Below are 14,169 nucleotides of genomic sequence, written 5' to 3' on the forward strand. Positions count from 1 at the left end.
GATATACTCATGTGACTATGTATTAACTTTAATATTCATAATTATGGTTATTAAAGCAAGTCTTACTTTAAGATTCCTGAAAGCCCCTCTCAACTGAATTATTTGTCCTCACCACCCTGTTAAGTGTCCTGGGCCTTCTTCTCCAGGTTCGAAATCAGTGAGAGATAGTATCAGCCCATTGTCCAGTTCATTAATGATCATATCAAACAGTGCATAGCCCAGGCCTTGAGAAAAGTGGGTGCTTTGTTAGATAAAGCTTCTTTTTAAACAAAAATGGTCTTTCTGTAACTTTTCAAATCATGTTTGAATTAGCAACATTGAAAATTAAGGCAATGAAATATTCTTTTGAGATTCCTTTTTTTTTTTTTTTTTACCTTCGCCACTGTCAACTCCAGACATGTTAATAGAAGACCCATTACTACTGCTTCCAGCGGTGGAGTTCATTTGCTGCTCAAGGCGCTCCAGCTGGAAGACCAGAGAGTTCTTCTCTGTGCTGAGACTCTCCAGCATGGTCTGCTTCTGGATGAGAGTCTCTGTCAGCTGATGGAGTCGATTTTCTAACTCTGACTGACTGCTATTGCTTAAAGTTTTATTCGTAAGCTGAAAGGCAAAGTATTCATAAGATTACTACATAAAACGAAAGGCATACAACACAGAAACCATGTTACTACATTCCCACAGGTAAACCGAGGCATCAAGTGATTTCTCAAAACTCTACGATTCTTTCACCATCTACAGAAGTGATTTTCAAACTCTATTAGTGGGCCATGAAATCGATTTTGGTGGGTCACAGTTGCCATTTAAAAAAACAGAACAGAATAGTACATAGAGGGCACAGCATATAGTGTGTGAGAGCATTCTTTTGTGAAACTTCTGTTTTGGTTTTATACGTGTAAGTGTGTGTGAGTATAGAGATGTGATTTAAATTTTATTTCTTGCTATGTCATCACAGTCAAAAATATTTGAAAGCACTGGTACACGGGACACAGTTCAAGTTTCTCAACCTGGATTCAAAACCCTCCATAAGTCAACAGTTGTGGTGCGGTGCAAAAACCACAATCTCTGTGCTGCAATTTCCTAGCTACCTGACCTTGGACAAGTTGCTACACTTCCCCGAATCTGTTTGCTCTTCTGTGAGGATAACAGTGCCTTCTGCACATGGTACTTTGGGATATGAAAGGAGAATTTTCCTAGTAGGGTCTGGCTGACAGTTGCTCCTTAATAACTTCATTCCATCTTCTATTTGCTCTCATCTGTATCATCTTCCTCTGCTCCCATTTGGCCTCTGCTCTGCTGTTCAAATTTTCCCTTTTGGGCAAACCCAGCCTCCTTCTCTTCTCCAGGCTCTGCCTCCCTTCAAAGCCTCTTCCTTGAAGCCCTTTCCAACTACTCCAGCCCGAGCTGATCTCAGCCTTCTTTTAGACTCCCGCTGACTATCTTGGCATTTATCTTCACTATGGTAACAATTTTGCCTCCTCAATGAAACTGCCAGTCAGCTCTGTGAGGGCAAGAATCACTGTCTGCATCAACACAGTCTGGAAAAGAGGCTGAGAGACTGATCTAAGTTGAAAACCCCAGCTCTGCCACTTCTTAGCTACAACCTAGGGCAAACTACAAACTACACTGAGGTATAGCTGACTTTTAGTTTCAGGTATACAACTTAATGATTTGAAATTTGTAGACACTGTGAAATGATCAACACAATAAGTCTAGTTACCATCCATCAAGCTTCCTTCCTTCTAAACCGCTTACAGCACTCCCACAAATTAATTGCAGGGCTAGGTCTACAACAAGTAACTACGAAATGGAATTATACTGAGTATAAACTAAGATTTACTTACTATTAAAAAGGAATGCTCAGTTTTAAGATTGTACTGTGATCCCCAATCTACTTACTCCACACTTCAATATTTTTTAGTTGAGGTAAAATTTACATTCAGTGAAATACCCAGATCTTAAGTATAAAATGAGTTTCGACAAACGTTATTAACTGTGCAACCAACACCCAGATCAAAACATAGAATATTTCCATCACTCCCAGACAACACTGCTCTGCTTTCTATAACCAGAATTTAGTTTTGCCGTTTCTTGAATTTCCTATAAATGGAATCATACGGTATGATCAGTTTTGTATGTGGCTTTTAAAAAGATTAATCCGGGGCTTCTCTGGTGGCGCAGTGGTTAAGAATCCGCCTGCCAATGCAGGAGACATGGGTTCGAGCCCAGGAAGATCCCACATGCCGCAGAGCAACTAAGCCTGAGCACCACAACTACTGAGCCTGCGCTCTAGAGCCTGCGAGTCACAACTACTGAGCCTGCGCACCAGAACTACTGAAGCCCACGCGCCTAGACCCCATGCTCCACAACAAGAGAAGCCACCGCAAAGAGAAGCCCGCGCACCGCAACGAAGAGTAGCCCCCGCTCGCCGCAGCTAGAGAAAAGCCCACATGCAGCAACAAAGACCCAATGCAGCCAAAAATAAAATAAATTTTTTAAAAAACTAAAAAAATAAAAAATAAAAAGATTTATCCATGTTGTTGTATCAGTAGTTTCTTTTTATTGCTGAGTAGTATGCAATGTGTTTATCCATGTACTTTTTTTTTTTTTAATTAATTAATTAATTTTTGGCTGCATTGGGTCTTTGTTGCTGCACGGGCTTTCTCTAGTTGTGGCGAGCGGGGGCTACTCTTTGTTGTGCGTGGGCTTCTCATTGCGGTGGCTTCTCTTATTGCGGAGCACGGGCTCTAGGCACGTGGGCTTCAGTAGTTGTGGCATGCAGGCTCAGTAGCTGTGGCACACGGGCTTAGCTGCTCTGCGGCATGTGGGATCCTCCCGGACCAGGGCTCGAACCCGTGTCCCCTGCACTGGCAGGTGGATTCTTAACCACTGCGCCACCAGGGAAGCCCCCACGTCCTTGTTGACAAGACATTTCAGTTGTTTCCAGTTTGGGCTATTTATGAACAAAGCCACTACAAATATTCCTGTACAAGTCTTTTTGTGGACATATGGCTTCACTTATACTGAGTAAATATCTGAGGTTATAGGTTAGATGTATGTTGTTAATCTTACCAGAAACAGCCAGTTTTCCAAAGTGGCTGTACTACTGTACCCTTCCACCAGCAGAGTATGACAGTTCCAACTGCACCACATCTTCAACACGTGGTATTGCCAATCTTTTCACTTTCTGCCAGTCTAGTGGGTGTGAAGTGCTGTATCTCCCTGAGGTTTTAATTTGCATTTCCCTGATGACTAATGATTTTGAGCACCTATTCATGTGCTTATTTGGCTATTCATAATCTTCTTTTGTGAACTGTCTACCCAAGTCTTTTGTCCATTAAAAAAAAAAATTAGTTGTGCAGCTCTTTATTTTTAGTAAGAGTTCTTATCCTGGTTACAAATCCTCTGTCAGCTGTATGTATTGTAAATAGCTCCTCCCAGTCTGTTGCTGACCTCTTTTCATTTTTGTAATGGAGTCTTTTTTTTTTTTTTTTTTTAATTTATTTATTTTTATTATTTACGACTGTGTTGGGTCTTCGTTTCTGTGCGAGGGCTTTCTCTAGTTGTGGCAAGCGGGGGCCACTCTTCATCGCAGTGCGCGGGCTTCTCACTATCGCGGCCTCTCTTATTGCGGAGCACAGGCTCCAGACGCGCAGGCTCAGTAATTGTGGCTCACGGGCCCAGTTGCTCCGCGGCATGTGGGATCCTCCCAGACCAGGGCTCGAACCCGTGTCCCCTGCATTGGCAGGCAGACTCTCAACCACTGCGCCACCAGGGAAGCCCCCTGTAATGGAGTCTTTTGACGAGCAAAAATTTTTAATTTTGATGAAGTCCAATTTTATCACTTTTTCCGTCTATGGTTAGTGCTTTCTGTGTCCTAAGAAATCTGTCTTCTCCAAAATTGCAAAAGATTTCCCTATACTTTCTTGTGGGAGCTTTGTAGCTTACGCCTAGCTTCATTCCAAATCAATTTTTGTTAATTTTACAAGTCTAACTAGGAGATAAAGATCAAGGTTCATTTTTTTCCACAAGTTTTTATCTAGTCCCATAAAATAGTTTTTAAAGAATGAAAAAATAGTCAAACTGCAATGTAATTTTTTTTTTTTTAAATTTATTTGGCTGCGTTGTGTCTTTGTGGCACATGGGATCTTTCGTTGTGGCAAGCAGGCTCTTCGTCGTGGTACACAGGCTTCTCTCTAGTTTGTGGTGTGCAGACTCTAGAGCACGCAGGCTCACCAGTTGCAGCACACGGGACCAGTTGCCCCGCAGCATGTGGAATCCTAGTTCCCCGGCCAGGGATCGAACCCACGTCCCCTGCACTGGAAGGCAGACTCCTAACCACTGGACCACCAGGGAACTCCCATGCAATGTAATTTTTTAACCAAGATATTTTTCTCCAAGGAGGCCCAAAGGTAATAAGATAAGCAGAAACAGCATTTTTTATTGTTCATTCAGTATATATCTTAACTCACTGATTGAGTGGGGTTTTGTTTTGTTTGCAGTGTATTAAGGGGTTGATATCTTTTTAAATTGTACTACTTCCTTCTTACTTAGATGAAAAATCTTTAAGAGATAACCTCCTATGGTTAATTCTTGATTAACAAAAATACCACAATATCTTAGACATAGTACGTACTCAATAAATATTTTTAAAATATTGGAATGTTTACCTAAGCATTAAACTGATTGGTGGTTTATGCTCCTTTCTTTTCTTTAATTTTCTGTTAGCAAGTCATCTTACCATTTGTAATCATTTCACAAATGTAGGAAAGGGAAGGAGAAGGGAACAGTCAAAATCAGTTAGCTGTCCCCAACTCTTATAAAAATTTAAAGTTTTTAAACATTTTAAGTTATGGACTACTAAGAAGTCTAAGAACTTAAAAAAATTAAATTATTTGACTTTTCATGTTCAAACAAAGTCATCACCTAACTGAAAAATGAACTAGTCAATCTTTATGCAAATTATTTAAATGATCAATAAGTTCATTATTTATTAAGTCAATCATGTGACTATAAGAGAGGAAAGGACAGTGTATAATGACAGGGTAAGTGAATGCACAATTTTGTCAGTTAATGATAAAGACTGGCAAATCTGAGTGGTAGGCACATGTTATTTTCTATGTTTCACATTTTCAGTTATAAAAAGGTCTTAGTGACTCTAATGAAAGATCTATTAATAAGAAAATGTATTGTTGGATTTTTCTTAGGAAAACACAATTATAAAACTGGCAATCAGCAAAACTACCACTGAAGTTAGATGGTATGAAATTCTGGAGTAACTCACATCTCCTTGGGTGACTGGTTACAAGATACCGGTATAAGAAGCAAGCCCTAGAATACAGCAAATGCAGACTCAAATGGCATTCGATGAAAATTCTATATCACATTGAAAATAACTTACCTCACTACTCCAACAATAGGATTCAGGTGAAAATACGGGAAAAGAAAGTCTTACTGTATCTCTGAAAAAAATGTAGTTTTACAATGGTATCTCTGCCCAAGTTGTGAATGCTGCTTCATACCTGATTCCTGAGTTTTTGAATTTCATCTTCTCGATCTTTAATTCTGCTTTGCAATGTGTTCTTTGTTCGATACAGATCTTCTTCCATGTAGTGGAATTCCTATAAAGTGAGGCACAAATAAACAAAAGCTAAGTTAGTGCTCCCTATGTCATCTCCAGTACCTGAAACAATGCCTGACACAAGGTAGGCACTTGATCAATATGTGCTGCGTATACACCGAATGAGTAAATGAACAGACTTCAAGGGATCTGATGAAAAGTTAATACTTCAGCATGATGTATCAATTTGTATATGATGACTATCTAAGCACAAGTCTTTTTTTTTTTTAAATAAATTTATTTATTTATCTATTTTTTGGCTGCGTTGGGTCTTCATTGCTGCGTGCGGGCTTTTCTCTAGTGGCGGAGAGCGGGGGCTACTCTTCGTTGTGGTGTGTGGGCTTCTCACTGCAGTGGCTTTTCTTGTTGCAGAGCACGGATTCTAGGTGCGTGGGCTTCAGTAGTTGTGGCTCACGGGCTCTAGAGCTCAGGCTCAGTAGTTGTGGCGCACGGGCTTAGCTGCTCTGCGGCATGTGGGATCTTCCCAGACCAGGGCTTGAACCCGAGTCCCCTGCAGTGGCAGGTGGATTCTTAACCATTGTGCCACCAGGGAAGTCCCAAAGCACAAGTCTTTATTGGTCATATGTTTTCATTTTTCTTGGGTAGAAAAATGTAGGAACAGAACTGCTGGATCATATGATAAGTGTATGCCTAGCATAAAGGAAGAAAACCTGCCAAACTGTTTTCTGAATGGTTTTCAAAATACCTGTACCATTTTGCATTCCTACAGGAATATGAGAGAGTTCCAGTTCTTCCACATCCTTTCCAACATTTGGTACTGTCAGTCTCTGTAAGTGTGGCTATTATAGTGGGCATGTAGTGATATCTCACTGTGGTTTCAATTTGCATTTCCCTGATGATTTTGGGCAGCTTTTCACGGGCTTATTTTTATCAGGCAATATCTTGCACCTGTTTTGCTCCATCACTGATAAAACACAGAGAGAGGAAAAAAAGAAATACCTCCAAGTTCACTAACAACTGCACCAAACTAGTTTGTACGATGGACAGGATCAGTAAGAGTCAGGTCAGAATTAAAGAGTAAAGCAATGCCAGGGAAGAAAGAGTAAATCATTAACTAAGTACCTTCAAAAGCATTATGCTTAACGGTGCAAAGTAAAGGGAGCTGTATGAAGAAGTAACGTGATAGGGAATCAAACTGCTAGAGACTACTTTAGACATTTAGTTCAACCTGCTCACTTCACAGACTAAAAAAACTGAGATAAGTGAGAAAAGAGAAAATGGGAAGGTAATTAGGTTAGGGAGGGAATCATAATTTACAAGAAGGTTTGCCCAGTTTCTTTTTTTTTTTTTTTAAACTAAATATTTCAGCTTACTTTTTTTTTTTTTTTAAACTTCGGGTTTATTTTATTTATTTATTTATTTATTTATTTATGGCTGTGTTGGGTCTTCGTTTCTGTGCGAGGGCTTTCTCTAGTTGTGGCAAGCGGGGGCCACTCTTCATCGTGGTGCGCGGGCCTCTTATTATCGCGGCCTCTCCTGTTGCGGAGCACAGGCTCCAGATGCGCAGGCTCAGTAATTGTGGCTCACGGGCCTAGTTGCTCCACGGCATGTGGGATCCTCCCAGACCAGGGCTCGAACCCGTGTCCCCTGCACTGGCAGGCAGCTTCTCAACCACTGCGCCACCAGGGAAGCCCCTGCCCAGTTTCTTTTAAGCTCTAGGCTAGCATAAAACTTAAGGCTGAAATTTACTTATATTACTTAAAGGACTATTTAATCCCAAGATTAAGTACTTCCCATCCAGAACATCTGATTACTAAATAAATAGCCTAGAGCTACATTCAGCTCCACTTTCCTTTACTTAACTCCCTCATTTTAGAAAAGGGCACTGCAAGTGGATGTGTAAAACCATCAGCCATAATAAAATGAAAGTTCTCTCACTAAACATCAAGAACATCAAATTCTTGTCTTTTAATATATACTAGCTCCTTAAATAAATTAAAATGCAATTTCTGAAAGGAGAGCTAATCTTACAACCAAATTATCTAAGATAGCCTATGATGTACCCTACAGGTTGTTACTCGGTGAATTTTTCTCTTACTACTCAGGAGATCACTGTCATAATAAAAACAAACACTTCCCTGAAAATAGAACCGGTTTCAGAAATGATAAATCCTAATGAAAAAAAATCTTTAAAGAATATAAATATGCAAAGCTGGAAACGTTATAAGTGATGCACTGAGAAATATACAAAGCTTTCTTTCCCTTTTGTAAAATGAAGAGAATAGTGATTTTATTGTGAAGATGAAATAAGATAATGTATGCTAAGCACCTATAACAACGTTGTTACTCAGTAAATTATAGATGTTACGAATATTAAATATAGATTCCTATTGTGAAAATGTGACTGTAAACATGTTTAACTGTGTTAGTACTGAAACTATCATATAAGTACATTAAAGTAAAATAATTTGGCTTGGAGAGCAGGCAACTGCTAATTGAATAATGAAATATAATTTTAAACATGATTTGTAAGTAAAGTCTGTTATAAGCATTTTTTCTCAAAACAGAAAAAGCAGTCTATTATGGCACTAATGTTGTATTTATATTTCTATTAAATAAAAGTTGCTACTGTTTCTAGAAGGTAAAAATCTGATAAAATACAAAAATCAACTGATGTTTTCAAGTGTTCTAACATACATACTCTGACAAGGAGATACAATAAAATACAGACAGAGCAGCAGAAAGAATTCTGGGCTCTGGGACAGGAATCCTGGATTCTATTCTATTCTCTAATTAGCTGTGTGATATTAAGCAAGTCTCAAAATCATTTTGTGTCGCTATTTTTCACCTGTTAAAACAAACAAACAGGGCCTCCTTGGTGGCGCACTGGTTGAGAGTCTGCCTGCCAATGCTGGGGACACGGGTTCGAGCCCTGGTCTGGGAGGATCCCACATGCCACGGAGCGACTGGGCCTGTGAGCCACAACTACTGAGCCTGCGCGTCTGGAACCTGTGCTCCGCAACAAGAGAGGCTGCGATAGTGAGAGGCCCGCGCACCGCGATGAGGAGTGGCCCCCGCTTGCCGCAACTAAGGAAAGCCCTTGCACAGAAACGAAGACCCAACACAATCATAAATAAATAAATAAATAATAATTAAAAAACAAACAAACAAACAAACAATGAGGAGGGTGGGTTAATAAGGTAGGAGGGACGTCTGAGCTCATCCTCTAAGAATTTCAGTACGCTGCTTTACTAGAAGTCTCCTCATATGACCGCTAGTGGACAGTCTTCCTAGGTAATCATCAATCTAAAATCCTTACCTGCTTCTGTCGGTCCAATTCGGCCTCTAGTTCCTGTTTAGCTGCTTTTTGTCCAGCTATTTGGTCTTGCAGATCCTGTAATTGTTCTCTTGCTGATTCCGCTTCACTAACCTGCTGAGCCTCCATATCCTAAAGAGATGAACCGTACATGTGAAAGCAATAATGAACTGTTCAGTTCAGTATTTACTGAGTGATCATCACGTGCTGTGAACAGGGCTCAGCAGGCACTGGAGGGATAAAGATGAATGAGACACAGACGCAGACTAAAAGGAGCACAAAAACTGGCACTTCATTACGTAACACGGCAAATGGTGAGAGAAATGAACAGGATGCCGCAGCAGAAACCGTTTGGTTTAATGCGCATGAGCAGACAGCGGCTCACTGGGAGACGTATCTCTCTACTCAAAAGCAACAATTTCAAGAATAGAAATGTAACATCAAAAAGGACTTCACTGCCTTAGTCCCCTGAAATTGCAGGTTATAATTAGTTTTTGTACATGTGTGGGTATCAACATACAGTAACATACAGTAAAAATAACTTTTCTCTCATATCACCTGAGGTTAGTATATTTCTTTTTTAGCTCTATTACTATTATCTGTTTTCACATCTTCCCATATTTCTCACTCTAACTTCTTCACTTGGTGTCGCTATTCTCACTTCCTCAAACTCAAAAACCAGCTTCTAGATATCTGTGAAATCCACTAGTGGCACAGAACATTGCTCTAGGTTTCTGTATTTTCCCTCTATGGGTTAATAAGTACAAGTCCATTCATACAGTACTACATGAAACAAAAACTGGCATCTTAACTTTGCTTTTTATCTTTTGGTACATTGTGTTATATACTCATCTCCACAAATTCTGGCACTTTGCGTATTGTTTGAAAGAACTGATAGATTAATGATACTCCCAGATAATCACAGTAAAATACTCTAAATTCACACGACTTTGTGGACTTAGTGGAAAACAGCAATAAGGTAAATTATTTTTCCCTACCATTTTCAGGGTGAGTAGAAAGTAGACTGATCTTTGTTATCAATTTGACTAAATCCGATGAATTCTCAAGAGATAGGCAGTAAGCGCAGTGGTTAAGGATACACGTCCTGGAATCGGACAGACTGGGTTCTAATCCTGGCTCTGCTACTTTACGAGTCATGGCAAGTTACTTTTCTTCTCTGTACCTAAATTTCTTCAAACTGTAAAATGAGAATGCATCATCTCCCTCACGGGGTTCTGGTAAGGAATAAATGAAAGGACATATGTCGAGGGCTTTGTGCAGCGCTTGGCACATGAAGTGCTCAGCAAATGACAGCTGCTATAATTAACAATTCTTCCATTTTGCCAGCCCTAATCCTACAGTCCTTATTATCAGTTTCATAAACTTCTTGAGAAAGGATAGGAAAATGTGTCAATGTCATCAATGATGCCGGGGTAGGGGTGAGATATTAAAGTAAAACAAATCATATTTTTCATAATCTCACCCAAAAGACACAGAATAGGTATGAAAAAGTTTAGCATTTATTCAATTTCAAATTCATGGGACTGAAGTCATTGGAATTCAAAATCATTTAGAGAAAAAAGATCCTACACTTTAAAGGACAGTAAGAAAAAACCCCAGAAATAATAGCAGCTACTATTTACTGAGACTATTATGTTTCAGGAACAATGCTAGGCCCTTTATACATAGTATACCTTATTCTCAAGAGAACCTTGTTCTCATCTGCAACCTACAGATGAGAAAACTAAGGCTCAGTGAGATGTGGTACCTGGTGTAAAGTAACACATCTACTAAGTGCCAAAGCCAGGATACAGGATCTGCATCTAGATCTGACAGTCAAACCCATGCCCCAGACAAGCCAGCCCATTCTCACAACTTCCACACTTGCCACTGTTGTTCATGTACATCTTACAAATCAATAATTTCCTAAGTCAATGCATGGATAAGTATTCTTGGCAGAAAGTTGGTTTGTTTTTGTTTTTCTTTTTTAAGAACAGAAGGCTCATTACCCCACACTTTTATCTTTCCCATCCTCAGAGACCCCTCCTATGTCAAAGGCCCCATGTTTAAGATAAATAAGTGGCCCAATTTTACCTTTAGATTAAATATATTAATTACACAAACTATAAATTATAAGATTATGCATGAAACTATAAAAGATCATCCCTAAGCCCATTCTAATATTAGACAACACTCTAGTTTTAGAAACAAGCCCAAATCTAATTTGTTTTTAACCACTAGAATGTTAGGTCCATAAATATGAAGATCGTCTGGTTCTGTTATAGCTCTAAGCCTAGAAGATGCCTGGCACATGGCAAATACCTGGTAAGTATTTGCTGAATGAATGAATCTAGTCACCTATCTTTCTTATTCCTGTAACTTTAAGTCAATCAATGGACAAGAAACCTATTGCTTTAGATTCACTTCTATATGGTAACTAATATTCCCAAAGTTTCACACATTATTTCACCAATACCCTTCCCCCAAAATACAGAATCCATCATGTCTCAAGCTACTAATATCTGAGGGTAAATGGCTGTCTGTGAAGCTGAACGGTAATGAATCTTACCTGTAATTCAGATCTCAGCTGATGTATCTGACCCATCAGTTTCTGTATTTCCTCCCTTTGCATCTCCTTCTCATGCCGAAGTTCTTCTAGTTCCACGCTATTTGCAGTACTGCTATCTAGGCCTTCAAATCCAGATCCTTCCTTTAAGCTGTTAATCAATTTTTCTTTAGACTATCATAAAAAAAAGAATAGCAAAGCAGAGATTAGCTTGTACACTGAATATCATCTACCACACACCAATTAAACTGTTATGGGAATATTCCAATTATATTCTCCACCAGAGAAAGTCCACAGAATGTTAAATCCATAGGGATAAAAATGCAACAGAGCTTTGCTGTACAGTGTTCTTGGACTGTAGTCCCCAGGACCATGTTATTGTTGATAACTTGTTATTAACAAGATTCTTCTCATACTTTCTTCTCATCCTTTCTTATACTTCACCCCCCGCCCACGATCACATTCCACTCAACAAATATTTATGGAGAACCTACAATGGGTTTGGCACTGTTCTAAGTGTCCCATGTAATAAAGACAATGTCACTCCAGATAGTGCCCTCTGCCTTATAAACTAAAAGGGAAGTGACAAATATCCGATACAAGGCAATAAACCCAAGCTGAGAGAAGGCTATACAGTAAGATTACCTGCAGAGTTCTGAGCAGAAAAAAAAACACTTCTGGGGAAGAGAAGGCTTTACTTGAAAGATAGCTCTTATACTGGTCCTGGAAAATGGCTAAGATTTTAAAAGGTGGAGAGAAAACAGAGGACAAAGCATAAAATGAAAAAGCACAAGGGCCCAAGAGTAACCTGGGATGCATTCAGACAGAATGTCAGGACCAGTGTGTGAGGGCTTCGGATACCAGGCTAAAATGTGTGAATTGTACTGGGCAGTCCAGAGCCAGTTACCAGGAAGTGATATGACCAGAGGTGCGTTTGAGGAGGGTAACTGTGGCAGAGGTTTAAAGCAGTAGCTCACAAACTATGGTTGATGGGCCAGGTCTGGCCTCTGGCCTTTGTTTGTATAGCTCACTAAGCTAAGAATGGTTTTTTACATTTTCAAAGGATTATAAAAAAGTAAAGACAAAGAATATGTGATGGAGATCACATACAGCCCTCAAAGTCTACAAAAGGTACTATTTGGCCCCTTACAGAAAAAGTCTGCCGACACCTAGTATAAAGGATAAGTTGGAAGAAGAGATTTGACATGGGAAGACTAGTTTAAAAAGTGCTGTAATCCTAGGCCAGTAATAAAAAGGACCATTGGTTCCTTCACCATAAATATTTGAAAGTCACTCTCCTCCATCAAAAATAGTTTCTCCTTTTTACGTGGTAGAATTATGGGTGATGTCTTCAAGCTTTTATGTATTTTTCAAATTTTCTATAATAAACATGATTAGATCTACATCTGTATTTATATATCCATACCTCCATGTAGCTAAAGAGCAGACCTCTCTACTGAGCTTCAGGCCTACATTTCTGATGGCCTTCCTGATACTTTCACCTCGATGTCACATCAATTTTGCAAACTCAGCATAATTTATCATAATCTCCTTCAATCCTAACCTGCTGTCTTTCCTTTTTTCCCTTTTGCAGTAGTACATGGGAACATCATTAGTACACTCAAACCAGAAACCTGGAATCATCCTAGATTCCATTTACCTTTTTCTCTCTTCTTCCAATTAAGTCTCCAAGTCTCATATATTCTACCTCCTACATTTCTCCTAGCAGTCCCTGGTTTGTCATCCTCACTGCCACAAACTTAGATCAGGTCCTCATAATTTCTTACCATTATTTTTGATAAAAGCCTCTTTATCATCTACATCTCACCATCCCACTCCTCATCCCTTCGATGTATTCAACAATTTACTGAGTACCTACTAAGGGCCAGGCACTGTGCTGGGGATTCAACGATAAACAAGACAGACATCCAACACTCCCCTGACCTCTTCATGGCTGCCACAGCTCTTACACCCAAATCTGATCATGCTGCTCAAATCCTCTGAAACCTCCCCACCCCCTACCATCACCTATAGGATAAAATCAAAACTCCTCTGCATGGTATGCAAGGCCTTCCACAATCTGGCATCTGCTGTCATTGAGTTTTCTCTCTCATCTCTTAATCTCTAATACTTGATGCTCTAGCAACAGAGAACTAGCTGCAGTCTCCTAAATACACCATGTTCCCTCAGGCCCGCTTTGCTCTGGCACAGGCTGTTCTATCTGAAATCTCCTCCCTATCATGAGTCTTCCTACTCATCCTTCAAGTTCCTCTTCATACAGCATCTCCAGTGATCCCTGACATCTCCAGGCAGGTTTTAAGGACTTCTTCTTTCAAGCTCCCATAGTACTGCGTCAATAATTTCATTTTATCAATTGCCTCACTTCAGTTTAGTGTTGTCCCACTAAACTGAATGCTCCCTTAAGAAAGAGGACACATCTTTTGAGCTCAGTATCCTCAGCACCTATCAAAGTGCCTAGTGAATAGTTAGGTGCTCAATTAAGTACCTCTTAGATGAATTAACAAATTACACCGATACAACACAAATAATTAGAAAGAAGAGTTTAGAGGAGATGGATATGATATTTCACGGAGGTAGAATAAAAAAGGTGTTCATAGCCAATAGGAGGCAGGCGCTAAAGGAAAAAGGTGGCGTCAAAATGACACTGCAGTTTCAAGCTTCACTGCCTAGGAAGGTGGCAATATCACT

The 14,169-nt window shown here is 39.7% G+C and overlaps 1 protein-coding gene across 2 annotated transcripts in view; it reads right to left on the reverse strand.

Moving 5' to 3' along the window:
* Positions 1-14,169, reverse strand: part of GOLGA5 (golgin A5) — a 43,595-nt gene that overhangs the window by 13,390 nt on the left and 16,036 nt on the right. For both annotated transcript variants that reach the window (XR_011073641.1, XM_068541330.1), the window contains exons 7-10: positions 11,464-11,634; positions 8,898-9,026; positions 5,520-5,618; positions 375-600 (exon numbers count right to left, since the gene is read on the reverse strand). Coding sequence is in view for 1 of the 2 variants with exons in the window: in XM_068541330.1 (XP_068397431.1) it covers positions 375-600; positions 5,520-5,618; positions 8,898-9,026; positions 11,464-11,634 (625 nt within the window). In the remaining variant the exon portion in view is untranslated. The remainder of the gene's footprint in view (positions 1-374; positions 601-5,519; positions 5,619-8,897; positions 9,027-11,463; positions 11,635-14,169) is intronic.

The sequence above is a fragment of the Eschrichtius robustus genome, chromosome 1, assembly GCF_028021215.1.
Source record: "Eschrichtius robustus isolate mEscRob2 chromosome 1, mEscRob2.pri, whole genome shotgun sequence".
Classification (NCBI taxonomy): Eukaryota; Metazoa; Chordata; class Mammalia; order Artiodactyla; family Eschrichtiidae; genus Eschrichtius; species Eschrichtius robustus.